General features: G+C 39.6%; 1 protein-coding gene across 3 annotated transcripts in view; it reads right to left on the bottom strand.

Annotated features, from left to right (window-relative positions):
• Positions 1 to 23112, bottom strand: part of TAF4B (TATA-box binding protein associated factor 4b) — a 67095-nt gene that overhangs the window by 17963 nt on the left and 26020 nt on the right. For 2 of the 3 annotated variants that reach the window (XM_015855488.2, XM_015855490.2), the window contains exons 7-13: positions 22446 to 23024; positions 17256 to 17391; positions 16624 to 16729; positions 11018 to 11190; positions 8170 to 8300; positions 2974 to 3099; positions 1989 to 2045 (exon numbers count right to left, since the gene is read on the bottom strand). In XM_015855488.2, the coding sequence (XP_015710974.1) occupies positions 1989 to 2045; positions 2974 to 3099; positions 8170 to 8300; positions 11018 to 11190; positions 16624 to 16729; positions 17256 to 17391; positions 22446 to 23024 (1308 nt within the window). The remainder of the gene's footprint in view (positions 1 to 1988; positions 2046 to 2973; positions 3100 to 8169; positions 8301 to 11017; positions 11191 to 16623; positions 16730 to 17255; positions 17392 to 22445; positions 23025 to 23112) is intronic. The other variant, XM_015855489.2, reaches the window with a different exon arrangement.

Here is a 23112-nt window from a genome sequence, read left to right as displayed (position 1 = left end):
TTGCAAGGAGCAGGCTACACTCACAGCTTGACCAGTAAGAATGACAATGGTGAGCCTTTACAGGCTTTCATCCCAGCACATCCTACACTAGTTTCAGACTTAGGATGCTCATTAATTTCAGTTCCACTCTTATTCCAGACCTACTTGCACTTGCATTTTCACACAAAAGTGAGCTGACCATGCATCCCCCAACCATTAATAAAGTGCCAAGTCTGAAAACAAAAATGCCGGACAAGTATGATTAAGGCTGTGTTAATCTAGCACAGGATACAACATGTAGGAAAGGATATGAACTACAGAACTTTATACTCAAGCAGTCCTCTCCATTCTGTTGGCTACTTTTTTGTATACCTATAAGAACCAGAACACACTCTTAAATTCCCCTCTTCTAAGTATGTGAGCCGTGGAAAATTCTTCAAGACCCTGTATGCTATTGTTCAGAGGCAAAGAGAAAAGTAGTTGCACAAACTGATTGCTAAAATGCAGGTTTGCAGTGGTTAAAAAAACTATAAAAAACAATCAGATGATGCTGAAGCAAGGCCACCCATAAGACAAGACAAATCAGCATTTACCCACTGATTGTTGAACCTGGTGGCAATGAGGCAAACTGGAAAGGGCTTTAAGGCAACTTCTGTACTCGCAGATTATTCGGTAAGCATGAAGAAGGAGTTGTAAGGAGGAAAAAGGAATTAAAAGATAGATTGAAAAGCACGTTTTCTCTCCTCTCATTTTACAAATTTCTTCTACTTTGCTGCAAATCCAGAGCATTGACTCTAATACTATTTTACTGGATTTCCATTTGTTTTGCCTCAGCTCCTACATTAATCCAAACAATAAGGGCCTTTAAAGCATTCATAAATAACCTGCTGCTGCTCCTGGCACCTAGGAGCCAAGTGCTGCAATGTTAAGCAACAACAAATTTCATAGTTCAAGAGGCACAGTTAAGGAAAAAGGTTGCTCAGAAAATCACACTCATTTAGCACAAAGATCCTTAAAAATTGCATGAAATCAGTCGAGTAACTATAGAAACCAATTTCTTCAGCTCTGTATCACACGTCTCACACCTCAATTGTCTTTATTATCATCTGCTGTCAGATCCTTAATCAGAAATGTGAACAGGCTTGATGATTTATTCAGCAGGGAAAAGAATCTGTAGGTCAAGTGAAAAATTTCACACACACATACACACACATCTTCAACCTTAGGTACTTTCATTTCATTCTGTTCCCAGTAGCTCTGGGGGCAACTCCAGTGAGATCCAATATTAAGGCTCAATTAAAATAAGCTCCAATTAGTGGAGCTTTTTTCTCTCAGGCTAGAAAAGTCAGGAAATGGATATTGGGAAATGTAAAAAGTCAGCTACTGAGAGGAGGCTGCAGACATAAATGAACTTATTTGTTGATTTCTACAGTTGCTATGCAGAGGCCTCTGGGAGTAAAAGCTTAACCAGTCTAAGCTATAAACTAAAACCCCTGCAGCTAAACATGAACTGTGTGAAACAAGGGCTCCATTCCAGAACAGAAAACTGCTGGGCCCAGAAAATTAAAAGCCAGAGGCGTTTTCCATTTAAAACTAAATCCCAGTACCGCCTCCCAGCCAAAGAATTATAAGCAGTATCAGATTTACAAAACGAACAATTACCCTGGAAAAATGTAGCCTATTGTACAGTCCCAGATGCTAAATCGCAAAGTTTCTTCTTTTTTTTTTTTCCTAATCCCACATCATATTCCTACCAAGTGTACCACTGTAGTTTACAAAGAGCCATTTCTAAACAAAAGTAGAACTACGAAAATAAAATGTTAAAAGAGAGCTCATAACTCATTGACCTCGTTTAAAGCACTGCCCTTGCCTGTAGCAGTTCCTGTCCTTCCCCAAGGCCTCTGCAAATGGTATGCAACAGCAAAATAAACCCTGACCTAATTGCCAGGACAGGGCTGCCAACCTTCTCTCAGCACACAAAGGCAAGCATGGTAACTTGAAAGACCTACCTCTTTCACTTTCTGCTTTAAACGCAGATGCTCTGGATCTTCTTTATTGGAACGGCTCTACCAAAGGAACGAGAAAAAGATCGAATAGGAATTACTAGCATCCAAACACCACAGCATACATTAAATATTTAATAAATGACAATTTTCTCTTGTGATTGAAAGATTTTGCTCCAGGGGCGAATGCCTCAATCCAGACCGACTCCCATCCCCCTCCACACATACAACCCCCCCCCCCCCCATCTGGGCTGGCTGCCTCTGCTCTAGCCTGAAGCAAGATTAAACTGAAAATGATGCTAACGCTGTCAGTCAGGTCCAGTCTAGGCATGATGCTGTTCATGTCAGCAGCAGACACTTACAAAGGACAGGAAGTGCAGGAAAGAAAAGGAGTCATAATTCTGTACTTCTGCAAGTACAACTCGATTCTTTCCAGTCTGGATTACATTTCCACCCAAGAGGATCCAGAACTGAGCTCAAAAACAAAACAACAGAATAGGAGAGGATCAAGTCTCATCTGATTGTGCAACATCTACTGATTTGTTGGGGTTTTTTTGTTTGTTTTTTTTTCTTTTCTGCTTTTGATGGGAGGAGAATGGGAATGATACTCATTCTGTTCTGATTTCTCAGATGCAAGGGTACCAGCTGAAAGCTGAACTCTCTGATCTAACTGCAGAAAAGAAATATACCTTGCAGGGCAGCAAATCTCACCAAATTCCAGGTATGGAGAAGGACATGGCATTTTTGAACCCAAAACCGAGCCATAAATGAAGCTTATGGCTATGCAAATGCTGCTTTTATTTCATTTTATCCAGAAGGAATAACCAAAAGAAAAGATCACCCTACCACTTATCTGAAAGAATTCCTATGATTTTAGAAGAATGTGAAAAGCATAAAACCCTTTTTTGTATGGTCTGAGCTATCCTAAACGTTAAAGACTAGTTACAAGGACAGTGTTTCAGCCCTGAAAAGCAAGAAATGATGTTCTCACCTTGGCTGCTCGTAGCAACATTTCACGTTCCTCTTCATCCTTTCTTTGCTTTTCTAGGTGATCAAGCTTTTCAAGAAATTTTAGCTGTGCTCTGGTGTCACTTGATACAATGTATGTATCACTCCCCTGAAAAGAGAATTTTGTTAGACAGGGCTTTTTTATACATCACTACAGCTAGTAAATGGAAACAGCCTGAAAAGAATGCTGTTTTCTCTAGCTGAGAAACGTCAAGTTGTTTTAGAAAGACTTCAGGTGGTACGTAGTCATTTACTTATCCCTTCTCCACTGAAGCACACTTCTTTGGATCTGTGGCTTGTAAGAGGTTATGCAGCAATTGACAAAAATCAACACCTCATTCCACTATTGACTATAACAATATTAGAATTGTAGTCTGTAAGAAAGGCTATTATAAATTTCATAACTAGTAAACAAGCAAGATTTGTCTTCTGGATGGATTATTAAGAGGAAAAAGAGCAGAACTGAGAAGTAAGAGATCATCACATCCTTTCCCATTTAAAGACAGTGAAAGAAAGATAAGCTTAAGACCCAAACTTTTGAAGTTTTTGCCGTTTAATCCAGAACTTGAAATAAGCCTTGCCTGGTGGGGAATAGAACTGATTCTATTAATTTTGTAGGTGGGGGAAGTGAGGTGATTATATATCATTTATTGTAGTTCCAGAAACAGATACTTCCGCACCAGGGGATGCTTTCAAATCACGGAATAGTTTATGTTGAAAGGCGATCTGTAGAAGTCACCTGGTCCAATGCCCAGCTCAAAGCTGGGTCAATGAATACCATTCACTGGTTGTAACACGAACTGGACATGTATGCATTGATACAAGACTACAGTACTTTAGTACATACACAGACATAAAAAGACAGCCATCAGTAGTTTTGTTTTTCTTATCATTTTTCCCCTCTTTGGAAAGACTAAGTGACTTAGTTTGTCTTGAATGGAAGAACTACAAAAGGAAAGATTTAAAATGTTGTCAGACATGAAAATCTAGACTTTAATTGCTTCTGTTCTTCCATGTGTGCTACCAAAATATATACCTTGGATGAAGGACATCAAGTAAATCAAGATACTCATTTGAACAACTCTAAAGTACATCCTAGAGTCTTTTGTCTCTGTTGTTTTGTGATATTCTCTTTTCCTGATAAATGTATATTTAGGCTTTTACCAGCCAAACAGATGCATCTTCAGTGATCCTTCTTTATACACCATCCAATCGGACATTTAAATGAAACAACCCTGACATGCAATTCTTATGGAACAAGCACAGGATGTTTTACAGGTATATTTTAAGGAAGGGTATTATTTTACATATATAAATTATCAGTGACTTCAATTTTCAAATACTTAATTTTCAGACACAGTATACTCAGACCCTTCTTCCCACACTCATATACTTTTAAAAGTTGGAAGAAAAGTAAAAGTCACATCATGAGGCGCTGCTGTCTTCCAAACTTAATTCTCACAATTCAGACCAAGCATGAAATCAATCCCTCTTCTTGTATTCAGTTCGTTCTTTTCAGTGAGCCACCACATTGTCACGTATCACCAACTGCGGCTCAGACCACACCATGTGTTGCAACTAAGGAGACTTTGTCCTTCTCCAGAAGAGCCTGTGGTTCTGCAAACAGTCTGACAAGCCTTTCTCTTCCTTCTTGTTACTGCTCTCAACTTTTTACTGCTCCCCACAAAACACACACTTCATGAGTCAGCCTCAGCACAAATACAATTTGTTTTGGAGCAGTAGTTTATAATCCACCACCACACTGCAATCCTTTTAACAGGACAAAGAAGAAAGACATATTACCAGAAGATTATTTTTCAAAGTTTAGAGATGTTTCATTCTGCAATGCTGAAAGTCAGGCTTAGATAATTACACTTTTTAAAGTCACATCAAAGACTTGATGCCAATTAGTGATGCAAGCCACCCAAGAAGAAGCACCCCAATGCAGTATCATAAACCCATACGGGAGGGACAAGAACTGGGAGAACTTATTTATTTAACACAATTTTTACTCAATAACAGATGCTTAAAACGTCTAAAGTCTCTTAAGAACCTGCAGTTATATTTTGTCGTTTCTACTCTACTAACTTGCTCTCTGTCATCTGTTAGCACAGTAACTACACTTAGACAGAAAATGCTACGCTGGGTACCTGTGAATAACTTTTAACCACTACTGTTACGAGAAAGCAAGCTGGATTAGTTTTTGTTCATATAAATGGGTAATTTCTCCACATAAGGCCAGAAAGACCCCAGCTACAGTAGCGTGCAAAAACTGACATTACACACAGGTTGTAATTAGGAAAGAGAATCTGAGGATTTAAGTTAGTGACATGTAATGTGAGTAACCACAATACAGAGCATGTCTGAAATATGTGAGAACATCCAACAACAAATTAAAAGGAAAGCTGTACATCTTGTTCACAATTTGCAAGCCCCTTTCTACACTGTCATGTACTTTCAAATGAATTTGATACCTAAGGTATTTCCAGTTTAGTATCAAGAATGCATTGTATGTCAAGAAGCACAGAAAAAAAAATGTGTGTGGAAACAATGTTCTAGTCCTCCAGTAGTGAAGCTGGAAGAATCCCGGTTCTCTTCCAAAAGCTGAACAATTTAAATCATGTTGAAAGGCCTTGCTGAGGACAGAGTATGGACTCAAGAGGCTACAAAGGATCAGCTTCTCTGCAGGAACTCACTGAGCTTCAGCTTCACCTAAACCAAATTGAGAGCAGAAGAGTCTCTTAACCTCTCAGGAGTTACTTCCCTCTGCAGTTTGATGGGTTAGATGTGGGCCAGGAGCAAGGGAAAGAAGAAAGGGAATGCTGACACTTTTCATATCTAGGAGCACTTACAGCAGAGTTTACCTTACCCCTTTAACTAACAGAGCTGCAACATCATATTGCCATACTGAGAGGACAGTCTAAGCTGCCATACTTCATTGATACCGCACACTAGGCCAGTGCTGTCATTAAGCCATGTTCACAAAAGCATACAACTCTCAAAGCCAGGAGTTCATAGCTCCAAATACAGGAAACAGAACAGCTGTCTCGTAGTGTGCTAAACCCAATCCACAGCAAAAACATTTTTAATCGCTTCATAGTTTAGCTGTCACTGTTAATTCTGGTCTTGGCTATCATATGATGTCACAGGCACTCTCAAACCTCAGCAGCTCTCCAGATCAAAGAAGAGGAGTCGAGGAATGGAACCATTTAGTGGATTGTCTTTATTGTCTTACTAGGCCTTTCTCAAGGAACTGCAATAAGAGCTGCAGAACATACATCAGCTTACAGCAGTTTAAAAGGCTACTCCCTGCTTTGGATAGAGATCACCATGACAGTTCAATACTAATTAAATTAGTAACTTCCAATTACAATTAAGCGTGTGCTTTTTCTTTTTCTTTTCTTTTTTTTTTTTTTTAAAGCAAAAATGGCAGAATTGGGAAAGTCTGCACAGTAGTAAGCTGTGATACAAATCCTCTAACCTGCCAAACCTCTTTGAAGGGCTAGCCATCAGATGGAAACTGCTAGGCAAGAGCCTAACACAATAGAAAAAGTCTCCTTGGTATTAACTCATGAATTACTAACTTTTACAATAACAACTACTCTAGTTTAGTTACCTTGATTCTACCTCTCATGATACTCTCTATTTCTAATGAAAATATGGCAATAAGAAGCCTTGCGGGGCAACTATCCAATCCTCGTGCAAAGTGTTTGGATGATTTTCTGAAATGCATGGAGTCCACATCAGAGTCTATACCCTAGAGGGACAAAAGATAGCAGTGGCAAGCACTGGGGGATACAGAACACAGGCCTATACAAATACATAGTAATGTTCTAAGACCCTGAAGTGTTCTGCTCTTGAATGCAAATTTCTAAAAGCCTGTCAGCATACTTGCAACATTATTCGTGTCACAATAATCACAAGTGCAATCTTCCAGGGCATTCACCTGCAGTTTAATACCATCTTCCTACTGAGAAAGGGCACCTCTGCCTCTAAGATTGTTATGACCAGTACAGCTTGTTCCTCTCTCTCTCTCTTTTTTTTTTTTTTATTTATTTTTGAGAAGAAGTTTATTGCAGTCATACAATCTTATCTTTGCTTCTGGCAATTTAATCAGACCAAAACCTACCAGTTTTCCCTTTGTTTTCATTGAGGAAAGTCAGCCTCTACAAGCCCACTGTCCAAAAACACCCTCTTGCCACCTTTGGTGTTTACAAGGCACTGAATCCTACCAGAGCCCCTCGGGACTTCAGCTTCCACCTCACTTTAGCTCACAGATATACCGGATCACCTACTTTGGAGACAGCACAGAACAAAGTCTTCTCATGCAAATTGTACACATCTTCTGCACTGAATTTTGGCTGGCAAGAAATGGCATGCTCCAGCTGCTCTGGACGTCATACTTGGAAAATTCCAAATAGTTCCTGCTCTTTAATATTGCTTCTCCCCTACTTAGAAGCCCACAGAAAGCATTCTATTAAAAAATAACTCCTATCCTGTCAGTTGATTGTTCTTGTTATACAGAAATAAAGTTCTGGTTTGATACTTAGAAAAGGATTCGTACCTTTGTTTAGAAAGAGAAGTCTCAAAGTGCTAGTATGATTACTAGTAAGTTATTGCTTCCTATTTGTACCGCACAAACACCACAACAACTGGCTCAGTGATATCCAACCTCCTTCATACTCATTGAAGTTGATACCACAGGGAAGAGGGTTTAAGTAGCACTGAAGGTACAAAAATTCCTAATATTAACATCAAAGGGTCTCTACTTTCACATGGAACACTGAAAATAGAATACTCAAATTCTCAAGGCCTTTTGCTGAGGCAATACCATGGTTCTACCAACAGTAAATGCTATGAGCAAATGCAAGCGTCTAAATCAATCCAACTGCCAATAGTTTTAGGTTTACCATGTAAAAGGGAGATTTTTAGAGGACAGACACCATTTCTATAGCAAACTAGAGATATATTTATGTTTGGTTTTAAGAGTGCTTATCTAGCAAGTTGAATGGAATGTATAAGGAATAATCAGAGGCTATAAACAGTTAAAACAAAAATCAGCCTACTGAAAAAAATATCACACATTGCATACGATGTACCTATGCTTGGAAGAAGTTTAGCTTCAAGGCAGCGAAGCAGGGAAACTTTGGCACAAAACTTGCTTAATGATTTCCTTTACCTTATGGGTTGATACTCTGTGCTGAGCAATTACAGTTAGTTTTTCTAGGAGCCCTCGTAATCTCTCCTGTGTAGCATGGGAGATCAAGTTCACAACATCAGAGTTAAGTTCCATAATGTCATGCCTTTTACCTGTGGAAGCAGAGAAAATCCATTACGTGTTTTAGTAGTAGCTGATAATTGAAATAATTAGCACAGCAGGTATTCTGTTCCCCCTGGAAGTCATACCCATTATGAATAAAGGTTTGGAGATTATGATTTTCCTGGTAAAGTCACAACTTCAAAGATCTTAGGCTCTACATTAATAAAACTTAGCCTGGAGCTTCAGAAAATATAGACATTGTTTCACTTAGCCTCTAGAATCACTCTCCTTGCAAGGTCATTTATAGGACGAAGTTAATAAGAACACAAATCAAGCTTCATGTTCAGGGATGGGGAGATGTGGTAGCTGTAGAAATTAGTGCCATATTCTGTTAATTTCAGTAATTAAAAAAAATAGAGAATTACATTTTGCCCTGCTTGACACCGTGCTTGTTAACAACTCATCACATTTATTCAATGAATAGGGAAAGTTTTTTTGCAGCGCTCTCCGAGCATATGAGAACCAAGCTTCCCCTCACTTACCTCAACCAACAAGGCCATAGCAGACCAACCCAACTATCCCAACGTAGAAGCTTTAAAAACAAATCACAGAATGACAGAATGGCCTGGGTTGGAAGGGACATCAAGGATCATGAAGTTCCAACCCCATTGACTGGCAGGGCCACCAAATTTCCACAATTACTAGATCAGGTTGCCCAGGGCCCCATCCAACCTGGCCTTGAACACCTCCAAGGACGGGGCAAAAATCTAGACCAATTGGGGTCATCACGCCTTCAACCCATTCCCTCTGACTTACACCACTCTCCCTGTCCACTGACAAGTACTGCTGTTCCTCTGCATTTCAGCTGCTGCTTTTGAGGCCGCCTGGACCAAATTCTCAGGGTAAGGTGTCACCTCCACACCTTCCTGCAGGCTGTGATGGAGCAGCACGGCTGTGGTTGACACAATGCAGCTCCATCAGGACACCCGGAAAGCGTTGCCTTGTGGCTGAGGCTGAGGTCTCTTCACACACCTTCTGTACAGTACCTACCAGAAGCTCTTTTCCTTGCCCCTCATAGCATTTACAATAGCTGTTAAGACTTTATGATGCAATACATAGTATGCATTCAAAATCCATTTTGGTATTTATTGCCAAGTGGAGTGTTAAGAATGGATAAACAGTACACTGTAAAAAACTAATCACCTATTTCATCTGCCTTTATTATACATTTTCAGATAGAGTAGCAAGACAGGGAGAATCTACAATGCTTTCCCAGACTATGATCAAAATGTTCTCCCTGTTTGAATTCAGAGGGTAAATATTAGACTGTATTTCATTTGAGTGCAAAGCTCATTTTGCTCAAGCATCTTTTAATGCTTCCTTCATAATTTACCACTAGTCAATCAGGACACATTAAACTTCAGTTTAAGACCAGAATTAAATTCCTCCAAACCTCAAAACTACCCTCCACGCACACTCCTTGAAAAGAAGAGGGCTTTCAGTCAAGGAACAAAAATGTTTATTTTCTAAGTTGTTGTACTCCCTGACAGTATTTCCTCCCCTCACTATCAAAACATTTTTCATTAGTAATAACTCACATCATAAATGTGCAAAAGCTACCATGCAAGCCTTGAAAGAGTCATATGTATGTTTTTCCATCTTCAAATAAGTTGTCTGAACACTGCAGAACAGTTGTACAAGTTATGATGTGGGTTTTTTTTTAGAGATCTCTTTTTTCTTATATCTGTTTCCTAGAAAACTAGATAACCTTCTACTTAATTATGAGAAATAATTAACATATATTTTCCCCTTTCAATTAGTAACACAGCACTGCTGTGTTGAAAAATATACAGTTTGCTTTAAATAACAATGTGGTGCTATACAAATGCATGCTCCGTTCCCTGCCTTGACATATCATATCTTGCCAAACAACGTCTAGTTAGTTTTCAGCAAAACAGTTACATTGATGCATATTAAAAAAAAAAAACAAACCAAAACCAACCCTTTTCTATAACATTTGACATATATTCCACAGTATTATCCACTCATACAGACAGATAACTAACATTTCTTTTTTGCATAAAACCAATGAAAGAGTTTTCCATAGAGGGAGTCATAAGCAAAGGCCTGCTTTGCTTATAGATAGTTGAGTCACCAACCCCAAATGTGTTTAAAAACTGTCTAGATGTGGTGCTTAGGCACATGATTCAGTGATGGGTTGTTAGAGTTAGGGTAGTATGGTTAGGATGAGGTTGGACTTGATGATCTTTGAGGTCTCTTCCAACTTGAGCAATTCTATGATTCTATCAGCAGCATGAAATTTCTTCCTAACCACAGAGGCAGGATCTGCAACGTTGGTCAGCAGAATATATACACCCCAACAGGCTAAGGAATGCAAATGTTTTTAGAGCAGTCAAAGTAGGAGCTGCAGGAATAGAAAAGGATACTTCAGCATGTGAAATTAATACCTTTATGTTTTTCATGTGCTCCATTAAATGTAAGAGTAGTAGTAGCTAACTTTTAATATGTAAAAGTGGCACCAGTTTTCTCCTCTAGTCTTCTCCCCTATTGTGCTTCAATCTACTTCTACATAAACAAAAATTTGAAGATTTCTTCTTTACTAGAAGGAGTCAATATAATTCAGCAGAAACACATGAATGAAGTTGACAGATTTTAGAGTTCTGACTCCCTCAAAGATGAGAGGCTGGCTAATGAAAAAGGCAATGACACACTACATCTACACATTAATTACATGTTTTGTTCGTACCGATGCTCAAAATCTTCTTCTGAAGTGCTTCAGGAAACAGAAAAGGTTCATCTTTACAAGAGCGGATCACAGTACCAACAAACTCTGAATTAGTTGCCAGAATGCATGCGCTCTCTTCATTAATGTTGACTCCAGCCATGGAAGTCACATCATTTACGTCGTCTTCATCTCTACTAAAGAGAAATAAAACATTTTATTCTTCATTTAAAATGGATACAAAGAAAAGACCCCTTCTATCAACAAGTATGTTCACATATTTCAGATGCTACCACTATTCTACAAGTTTTTGGTGTGGGAGTACATAGGTAAAGAAGCCTCGTAACAAGCCCTCACAATTCATTCAAGTTTCTCAAACATTAGTTTGACTGACTCAGTTGCTACGTAAGCAAATTCTTTAGAAGAAACTTAAATTTTGAACAACCTTGGAAACAAAGGGCTGAGGTAAACCAGGGTTTTAAATTCCCATGAGATTCCCCACCTCCACCACTGATCTTACAGCAGTGGTATTTATTAGCTTTGGTATTCAGAAGTCAAGGTTCCTAAGTTAAAGTCACAAGTTAATTGAAATTTGTCATAAAAATAAAATTATCTGAGTAGCAGCAAGTGTAGAACAAAGTTAAATATTGATGCATTAAACTATAAGCAAGGCAACTTTCTAACAGAGATGCCTGTCCTACACACTGAAGATTGCAGGAAAAATGTATTAGCACAAAGTGGATTTCTACTTCTTTTTTCTGAGTTCCCTTCTTGCCTGTATGCTGCAACCAACCCAGATCATGCTCAACAAATCAGCCCTACTGTACAGCACGTCTAGTTCTCAGCATTCCCCCGTAAGATGAATTCTGTTGTAAAAGCTCAAAATAAAAATCCAACTGTGGCATGTTTCAAGCTTGCAAAGCTAGGGCTCCCTGCCATCATGGTAAAGCTCACATTAAGCAAATAGTTTGCAAGTTTCAGCTTTAAGATCAATCTTGTAAGCTAAAATACTTAATAAATCTCATATGTGAAATTTTTTGAGAAATTTAGCAATGAAACAATCCAAGTTATTTTCAGAAAGCTTTAGATCATAAAGAGAAAGCCTTTTTGCCTGACACCGTGACAAAGGCTATAATGTTTGCTTTGAGGGTTTAGGACCAATCCAGAATAGAAGTCTGCAGTATTAATTCAGATAAGCTGTTGGAAACACTCGATTTTAATGTCTTTTGATCTGGAAAAAAGGAGTCTCTGCAAAGGTGTTCTCTGATGAAGTTCACCTTCAGAAAGCACTGTAAAGCTTAAATAACTCTTGAACCAGGAGCAGGTCAGAAACTTCCTATTCCTGGATGAAACTGGATCTCTTGGAGGCTGTTTTCTGATTACCAATAGGTATAAACTGAATTTACTGGAAAATGGGCTGGGTTTGAGTGATGCTCAAAAGATACAAGAGAGTGGTGATGTTTGTTTTTCCTTAAACTATAGACTTTTCTTTTTTTGGTCTTTAATAGCATTCCATGGTTCAAGACTTCTCCAACAATATTATGAAGAGAAGCCTGGCTAGGAAATGAATCCAGCCTTCTCCTACCCTTCCTGCCGTTCATTTGTGTACTTGCATGCCAGACAGCTTCTACATAATTTGTTTAGGGAAAAGGAGACCAACTGATTCTCAAATCAGTTTCATTCATTAAGTCTTAACTAGACATAGTTTCCTGACTAGGCTTGTGCCTCAGATTCATCACACTAAGAAAACGATTCCTGTTTATGGAGTCTACATTAGGATGCTTGTAGCACAGGTTATCTATCATACCATTTCAGTTTTCAATCTGGCTACACGCCCCAAATACTCAAGAAAGCAACAAATAAACTTATAGCCACAATTTTGTTTCAGCACACAATATCAAGTTACTATTTTCTTCTATATTTCCAATGCAATCTCTCTTATGAGTACAAACATATGAGGACTCATACAAATGTAGCCATCTGTACCCATACTGGTTTTGAAGACAAATTCCAGCTTCTTCACCGCCAGACTTAAGACTGCACTAAGTCACTAGCTTTGATGAAAGATTCTTTTGCATTCAGAAAAACACCACTGCACTTATTTTACTTAACCCAAAGAATGCACCACAAAACTTCCCTAGCAATAGTGCTCACTAGCAAATAACGTAAGTTTCAGAAGCCAAGTAAAGTTTGCACTCTTTATCATTCATTATTCCTTGTAACTTTAACAGAATTCAACCATTTTAAGCATGATATCACGTATTCAGAAAGAACTATTAAAATCATTCAATTAAAGTGATAAACGAAAAATATTCCAGAACATAGATGGAGGTGTTTGGTTAGATGCTGACTTACTTTCATTTTCAGCAAAACCTCCACAAAGTCCATCATCTTTCCTACAGCCATTAATGCTTTTTTGCATTTGCTCATATCACACCCAGGAATCAACAAGAAACACCCTTCCAGCTGTTACAAATCTCCAGTGATTAAAGTTGTGGGGACAAACAGTAAATGTTACCCTGTATGGAGTCATATCTGGCATTCAAATTGAATACTCAACTGGAAAAAGATGCTCAAGCAATGCAGATGTACCTCGTTTACAAACTTGGCTGTAGTGACTGAAAAGTAAGTCTGTGGCACCCTCTGGTGTTTGAACAATGCACTTGTTTTCTTCACAATCCATTTTCTATTTACTCATTTTGTTGTTTTTTTTTAATAGCAAAAGTGAAAACTACAGAAGTATTACTTAACCCAAACATCACAACTACAGGGGACAGAACAATTCCAGCAGAGCAAGAATCACCAGCACTCCTGATGACCATTAGCAGGAGGAGCAGCTGTCCAGATTTTGCCTCTGCTATCTGACTCCTGCTTAACTAGCAGTTCTGATTTCTGGAACCTACTAATGTAAATTCTCAAATCACCTGCATCCATTCTTGAAAATAACAAATACAACAAGATGCAAGAAATGCACAAGTACTTTAAGAAGTGAATACGCACCTTATTTTTTTTTCCCCAGATACGTATTTGTTTTGTTGTTCGACAAAGCAAAGGGCAAGGTTTTGCACTTAGGTCAAGATAATCCCAGGTATGTATACAAACTGGGAGAACTCCTTGAGAGTAACCCCACTGAGAAGGACTTAGGGGTTCTGATTGATTAAAAATATAATGCGTCAGCAGTTTGTACTTTCAGCCTGGAAGGCCAATGGTATCCTGGGTTCCATCTGAATACGGGTGGCTATAAGGGCAAGGGAGGTAACCATCCCCCTCTACTTCATCCTCATGAGGTGCCAGTTGGAGTACCATGACCAAGTCTGGGGACACCAATAAAGGAAAGATACGGAGCTTTTGGAAAGCATCCATAGGAGAGCCATGAAGATGATCAAAGGGCTGGAACACCTCTCCTATAGAAATAGGCTGCAATATTTAAAGGGAATTTATAAACATAAAGTAAATCAACTTTTTACATGGGTAGATAGTAAGAGGATAAAGGAGAATGGTTTTAAACTAACAGAAGGGAGATTCAAATGAGATGTCAGGGGGATGAAGTTTGACAAAAGCAAGTGTAGAGTCTTGCACTTAGGGAGGAATAATTGCATGCATCAGTACAGGTTGGGGGATGACCTGCTGAAGAGGAGCTCTGCTGAGAGGGACCTGGGTGTCCTGGTGGATGACAGGTTGGCCATGAGCCAGTGCCCTCGTGGTCAAAAAGGCCAATGGCATTCTGGGGTGCATTAAAAAGAGTATGGCCAGCAGGTCAAGGGAGGTGATCCACCCATCTACTCTGCCCTGGTAAGGCCTCATCTGGAATACTGTGTCCAGTTCTGGGCTCCCCAGTACAAAAAAGACAGGGATCTCTTGGAAAGAGTCCAGTGGAGGGCCACTAAGATGGTGAAGGGCCTGGAGCATCTCCCCTATGAGGAGAGACTTAGGGAACTGGGTCTGTTTAGCCTTGAGAAAAGAAGGTTGAGAAGGGACCTGATCCAGGTCTATAAATATCTGTGGTGTAGGGAACAAAGTGGTAAGGCCAGGCTCTTTTCAGCAGTGTGTGGAGACAGGACAAGGGGAAATGGCCAGAAACTGGAGCATAGGAGGTTCTGCACGAATGTGCGCAAGAACTTCTTTATGGTGAGGGTGACGGAGCACTGGAACAGGAGCGATGTCTACCTAAGCAACCTGGTGTAGGGAACCTGCTTTGGCAGGAGGGTTGGACACAATCTCTGGAGGTCCCTTCTAACCCCTACAATTCTGTGATTCTGTGAGGTACTGAGAGCGGTGAGGTGCTGGAACAGATTGCCCAGGGAGGCTGCGGATGCTCCAACCCAGGACCTGGTAAAGGCCAGGGTGGATGGGGCCCTGGACAATCTGATCTTGACCTAGAAGTTGGCAACCCTGGCTGTAGCAGGGGAGTTGGAACTTGATCATTGAGCACCCTTCCCAACCCAAGCCATTCTCTGATACTTTACCAGGAAAGCAGAACAAGTCATAAAACTCCTGATGTTTGCTTTTAAAGCAGACTGCTCCTTACAGTGCATTCCATAGGACAATCAGCTGCCAGTGATGCACAAGTGATGCTGAAATCTTCATTTTTCTAGGAGGTGTTTTCAAAATTGAAACAAGAAAATCACCCCTTCCCATTCTCATGTCTAGTAATCAAAAATGAAACTCTGAGGCCGTATCTGGAGTACTGCATCCAGTTCTGGCCTCCCTGGTTCAAGTAAGACAGGGATCTTCTAGAGAAAGTCCACTGGACTATGAAGATGATTAAGGAGTATCTCCCTTATGAATAAAAGATTGAGAGACATGGGAATGTTTAGCCTAGAGAAGGCAAAGAGAGGAAATTATCATTGATTAGAAATATCTAATGGGCATGTCTCAAATAGATGGGGACAGGCTCTTTTTGTCTGGAAGACTAACTTTAAGTTTGTCTTAAGGTCTTAAGGCTAATAATGCATAATTACGGCAGCCTGAACTTCTATTTCAACATTAGATTTTAGAGCTACAAAAAATATCATTTTTCCTTTTTAAAAGTTAATCAGTTATCAGAACTAGAAGTATTCTTCAAATCTGAAAGCCTAGAGAACATGCCAGAAGCCACAATTAGAGGTGTAGTCAAAGAGTTTCACCTCTACATACAGGAACAAGCTTGTCAGAAGAGCTAATAAAAGATATTGTAATACAGCACACAGCTTTAAACAGGTTGCCAGTCAGTCCAAATTACAGCTCAATGCCATCTGTAAAAAGTAGTAGTTATAACTGACTTAATACTACAGAGAGCTTTTTATACAGGGTAACTTTAGATTAGTTAGCGGTACTCACAGGATCAAAATCAATATGCCCCCTCTACAAATGAAAAACTGATACATACTGATGTGCACTGTTTGTGTAATTACACTCTTGAAATAACGTAATGAAAAACCTAAGTCATCGAGACAGTTTTCCTATATTAGGAATAAGATCTACTACAAGGTCTGAGTTTTTAGATTCCTCTTTGACAATTTATAATATAAGAGAAAAACACCAATCATAAGTCTCTAAAGAAAGCTGCTTTTATCCGGGCTCTGTTCCATCCTCTGTATGTGCTGCTTCTTTTGTTCCTTCCTATAGTACACTATATTGTTTATTTTTACCTTAAAGATGTTGTTCCATTCTCTTTTATTTTAGTTTTCTGAACAGGAGATGCTTGAAGCGACAGAATTTTATTTCCTGGCAGAGTAACTTGCTTCAGAACAGAGCCTAAAACAAAACAAAGAACATGCCTTTTAAAAGCAAAATGCCTTTTAATGCTGTTTAATCAGTTCATACTTCTAAGAAAGGTACCACAGACTCAGTAACAATTAAACCAGACACTCTAAAGTGCTACATTCTACATGTACTGTAAGGCCAAAAGTCCTACTCTCTCCAACATCCTCGTCTGTGCTGATTAGTGAGAGCTTTAAATGAAAGCTTGCTGGCTGCGACAAAAACTTGTTATGCATCAACCTGGATCTGCTAAGGAAGAAGTCTCTTGAAACTACTCTCAAGGTTATGACAGTTCAAAGAAAGTTTACTGCAAGGACTTTACTCACAGTATTTTAAAAAGTAAATTGCTATGGAGTGACATGTTCTTAACAGGGAACAAAAGTGGCCATGGTGCTGAGCTTGTCAACAGGATTCCTAAAACAGAACTCAATGCTCCAATATACAACATCTTATTTCCCTGCAATCTACCAACAGCCCATACTTGTTTTTACACCTCAGTAGTGTTCTCCCTTCTCCATACCAGCAGGAAATTGGTTTGCTTGAACAAGCGTATTCAGCGGCATCCTCTTCTCAACAGGTGTCTGAAGAGTCAGTGTTGAGGACTGTGGAAGTGTGGATACTTGCTTTACAATGGTTCCTGATGGTTGCTGAACTACCTGCAAGTGGAATAACCAATATGAAGAGTGAGAAAAGTGAAACAAATATACAGAGAGCTAGATAATATCAGCACGTTCATTCTGTCAGAAGTACTGCAGGGCATGCATGTATGTCTAGCTCTCAGTTTATAACAAAGAGCATGCCCAAAGAAAAACTACATTCTACTTTAAAGTCAAGAAACAAAATATCTTAATGACTAGCGTTGAGCTTGAAGCTTATTCAGCAAGCTCTAACAAGAGTTTCATCCCTATTCTCTGTAGCTATATCAGGAAAACTTTGCTGAGTTCCACAGTCTGCTACAGTAAGAAGCTTTCCTAAGTCTTTCTTAACAGGCTACCAACTGAATATCGAGACTGTCCGCCAACAAGCTCAAAATGGTAGGTATCACACACATCTAGTTTCACAAACATTAAAAATCACCAAAACAAACAGAAGCCTTGCATGAAATTCTTTTCCTGTAGCGAAGAGTACACACTATGAAGCTACTAATGCATTTTTGGGGCTGCAAGGTCGATTCAAAATTGAGATGCCAAGTTTTGAAGTGTTAAACAAAAGTACATGGAATGCACCCGTTAGATGGAACATGAAGTACTAACTAGCAATACCTGTACTGAGTAGAGCCTCTGTGCAAAAACAACCTTACGATGCTGAAGGGTATAAAGGAAAGGGCTGATAACATTGTTTAAAGAGGCTCTTGAAAGAAACACAACCTGACAGCAGGATGTCATCACAACACAGACATAAAGGCACAGCCTGTAAATACTAATCCTTCCTCTTTAGAGGTAACCATTAAAATGCAAGAAAGCAATAGTGATACTCCCAAAGCTTCATTTCTAAGGCTCCTAGCTAGCTGAACATGGACTGCAGTTTTTGATATATCTTCTGCAAAAGCTCTTAATTACAAGTTGCAGAAAGACCTTTTCACCAAGGATTAAAAGTTACCAAAATTACTATCTTCAGAATGAATCCTAACTGGTTAGAGGCAAGAAGCCAACAGAAAAATGGTCAAGAAAATACATTCTCTGCTTTTATGCCTTAAATGCATTTTCTTTTTAAGTATGCAAGCATGTATACATTAAGAATGTAATTTCACAAAGTCTAAAGAATGCTCGGAACAGTGCTTGTATTTAGATAAACTATACAAGTTTAGAGTTAAATGTAAAGAATTGACATTTATTGCACATAGAAATCAGGCTGTCTCCTTCTGCCAACTAACTTCAAATTTAATCAGTGAACACCATGAGCAGAAGAACCACATGTTCACAAAAAGATGTGCTCTGCATCTGCAGATGTCAAGGTACATTCCCCCCAACTCCTCCATTTATTATATGCTGCTTATAGCATCATGAATTGACAAAACAGTGGTAATGTAGAACAACTGAGCTGAAGGTGGTGTTTAAAAACTAGACAAAGTAAACACCATTCTTGAGGGAAAAAAACGCAAGATGCATATTCCTCTACATCTTTATGTAGTTGAAACAATCAAAGGAATACAGGCACTGATTGTGGACAAGGTCTCACAGCACTTCATCACAAACAAGTACACAAACTTGTGTTTTGCTTCTATTTGTTTTTAACCAAGACACAATTTGATCTTTTTAGAAAAGATCCAGCTTCTTTACACCAGAAGTCAAATATGTTAAGAGCACAATTTATATGTTCAGATAATAACTGAACAACCAAGCAGCTCAGACAGACTACTCACAGGATCTGCCAGCGTCCATACTGACAGGCACCTAGAGATCTTCCCTACTGTCAGTGAGCATGGTGCTTCATCTTCAGCATACAAAAAACTGAAACAGCACAGGAGGAAGCATAAGCATTCGAGATTAAGGTGTGGCAGACAAAAGAACAGATGGGCAACGTTAAATCAATAGCCTAGGTGGAGACTGGAAAAATAAATCAAGTGACTGAGGAGACTAGATCAACAAGAAAGGATGTACTGACAGTAAAGCTGCTTTTTGTCTGCCATTCTAGCTGCTAGGTGAGGAAAAGCTGAAAGTCCTCGGAACCAGCAAAGGGCAACAAACCTAGAAATTTCAAGAAGGATCTAATGCCAGAAAATAAAATTCTGCAATAAGAGGTATCTATAAGAAAAAGAGTTACTGTCTGTTTTCTTCAGGTTAGTATGCCTTACAGAAGTTGACAGACATCAGAATAAAGAGCAAGCAACACTTAAAGTGCAATGCAACATCCAGCTGGCAGCTCAGATATAGCTGCCTGAGACAGACCTGAGTGGCTTCAGCCACCAGCAGCACCAAGTGAGCACACCTTACTGGTGGCTGTGGGGACTGCACCATAAAGCTCTTGCTCTGAATGCTTTAAGCTGTAGTTTTATATGTGTTCTTACCGTTAGAAGACAGCGGCTGGGAACAAACTTTGATTTACCATGTTTTAGCATGACAAAGCAATGCTACTGAAAGAAACGCTTTATTTCTCAGGTGAAAAATCTTTTCAAGCAAATGCACTTAAATTAGTTCACAGTAAGGAAAGAAGTCACAGGGAGGGTATCCCGCAGAGCATGCAGCTGCTGGGAGCAAAGCACAGATACACAATCTGATCCCAACAGCAGCCCATAAGAGCAGATCCCTTGGAATCCACCACACGAAAAAAGAGCTGTGCCAATCACGCTCCAGAAAAGAAAGAGCTGCATGCTGCATCACTGCCACCACAGTCTTAATAGGAAACCACTGCAGGGTTGAAATCTGAAGCATCAATGATGTTAGAACAGAGCTGGCACATGAAAGCGCAGAAGACGCTTCCTTAACATTCCTTGAGCACAAGAAAAACAAATTAGAAACGGACACGCAGAGAGGATGTATGGCATCAGACAACCCTGAGGGCCAGAAAGGAAAAAAAATTGCTGGCAGCACTGTATGGACAGATTTGTATAGCTGGCATGTGCTTCCTTTCAGTTGGCAACAGGACCCTCCTCTTTAGGGAGGCAAGATCCTGGTTTGTTTTCTTGAGGGAGAAGGCAGACCTACTTCCTTTCAAAAGACAAGGCATCATGGAAGTCCTAGAAGATGCAACCACTTCCGCCAACTTGCTCCTTGTGCTAACTGGCTGCCTGAGTAAACATCAACATCCTGATCTGGATGAGCTGCCAGTGGTCAACTAAGCCCTTCAACTACATCTAAGACCAAAATTAAACATCATTCTTGAAGAGAATGCTCCAGGGCAAGTTTAGGTTGAATATTAGGAAGAACTTCTTTACAGAAAGGGTAGTTAAATACTGGAATAGACTCCCCAGGGAGGTGGTTGAATTGCCATCCCTGGATGTGTTTAAGAGCCGTTTGGATGTGGTACTCAGGGATATGATTTAGTGAAGGGTTTTTAGAGTTAGGGTTCTGGTTAGGCTGCGGTTGGACCGGATGTTCTTCAAGGTCTTTTCCAACCTGGGTAATTCTATGATTCTATGAAATTATTTTGACTGCTGTGCTTGGGATCTACCCAAACTAGATTAAAATATACTTTATATGTAAGTCAAAGTTTATAACACAGAGTAAAGAAAAGCAATTGCATTAAGGATGCCACACAGTACTGAAGGAGGCAGAAGTCATTTCATGAGTTCAACGCAATTATATTCACAAAGCATCTTGACTCCCCAGCGCAGAGTTACGTTTCCTCATCTATTTGTACAGATGGTCAATCTTTCCCCTGAATTACACGGCTTGCCATGGAGCCAACAAATGCTCTCCAGCCTTTGCATACAGCCTAAGAAGCTCTCATTTTCTTCTGGCTGGAATTTCCAATTTAGTCCTTGAAGACAATAAAGGTACCACAATTCTTTTTCCAATTTGGCTCCAGCTACGACTATCCAAGTTTGTTAGTGCATACATGATAACTGCTTCGTTTTTAAAGAAAAGCATTCATAAAAAGGATCCTCCCCTATATAGTTCAGTGCTTTTTGTTCTTGATTAAGTTTGAAGAGGTGAAAACCTGGCAGAATGAACTCTCGGAATGATTCTTATATCACATCTTCCTTACACACTTTGAAAGGAAGAAAACAAATACAAAATACCTCAACGAATCTGAATACTGTTAAATTGAATATATACAATAATCAAGCTACAATGGAAATTCACACAGTACTATACTACTACACCTGTAGTAAGCAAATTTAGATTCAGAGGAAGTATAATATTTCCCCTTTGAAGGAATGCATTTTTACAAGGAAGTCCTATATGTGAAGAGTTATTTATCTGCCAAAAGAAAACTATTCTCCCAATATTCCATGCAGGTAGACCACTTCCACAGCATACTCATTATCTCAAAACCTAACATTTCACAACATTGCTCTGTTGGATACATAGAAGTGGATCCACATTTTCTGGTATTTATTATTAGCATTTGTAAGAATGTCAAGAATATTTATTCCTCCTGGAATTGAGGAGCTTATTTCCTCAACTGAGAAACTGAGGAGGAATTACATATTGAGGCCTAATAGAAAAAAAGTTAACTTTGGACAATATCATGATTAACATATCTTAGTAAATCTGGAGGTCAGAAATTCTCCTCTGAAAAGCTCCTTGAGATAGTTCATACCTTTCACTACATATCATCAAGTCACCCAGTTCTGAAAAGTGCACAGAGCAGGGTCTATAAAGGCAGGGAGACTGGAATCCTTGGGGGATCAGCAGAGTCACAGCCCACACAGGGCATCTGATAGTAATTAACATAAAGGACCCCATCATCAATTTCTTTTTCTGACACAAGCATTTCCTGCCTTAACTTTCATATACCAAGCTAGCACAGCTGCATGCACACCAGGAGTCCAAACACATGTTCTCTCACATTCCAATCTGGATGCTCAGTCTGGTGGAACAGTGGTCAGTACATCTTGCAAAAGACCTCACTTACAGTCTGGCTTTAGATTGACCTTTTCAGCAACTGCACAACATCCACTACCATCACAGAACTGGTTAACTCATGATGGTATAACTTCATATGACAAAAGAACACCTCTAAGATGCAAATTGGTATCACTCTGACAAAAAGTTAAGAGTCAAATCAAAGAAACCCAGTTACAGAGGAGAGAAATTCATCTTACCAACTGTTTCACTTTAACCACCTGCTGAGTAGTGGCCACTGGCTGCGTAATGATGGAGTTGGGCTGTGTGATTTTAATACTGATGGGGGTGCCCATGACAGGTTTCAAAGGCTGGAGAGGGGTTGCTGCTGAGGATGCTACTGTAGAGACGAGCACTGGCTTTACAGACTGGAGAGATGACGTTGCTACTGCAGAAGTGAAGACTGGCTTTACAGTTTGGATAGCAGTGAGCCCTGATGTCGATACTGTTGTGGTGAGAACAGAAGGTGCAGGACGAAGAGAGGCTGTCACCACTGCAGAAGCAGGAACAGTTTTCATAGCCTGCAGAGAGGCTGTCACTGATGCACTGGAAAGGACTGGTTTTATAACAGTAGTGGCTGTGACTGTTGTGGAGGCAGCCACTGGTTTTATAACGGGAAGAGAACTGGTTGCTACAGGTGAGGTTACCACTGCTGTGGAAGGAGTTATTGCAGAGGTACAAGTTGAGACGGCTTCTTGGGTTGGAGCAGGCTGCTGCATACACTGCTGGATAAAACTCTGAGCATTTGGCATTAGCTGCCGTAAGGCAAGCATGCTTTTCTAGAAGACAGAAAGGAAAAAACAACAGTAATAACACCACAAAAGTCTTCAAAGATACTAAACATTACACTAGCAATTGAACCCTCTT

Source organism: Coturnix japonica, chromosome 2 (assembly GCF_001577835.2).
Source record: "Coturnix japonica isolate 7356 chromosome 2, Coturnix japonica 2.1, whole genome shotgun sequence".
Classification (NCBI taxonomy): domain Eukaryota; kingdom Metazoa; phylum Chordata; class Aves; order Galliformes; family Phasianidae; genus Coturnix; species Coturnix japonica.
The sequence above is the reverse complement of the archived record's forward strand: the minus strand, read 5'-3'. Positions and strand labels throughout refer to the sequence as shown.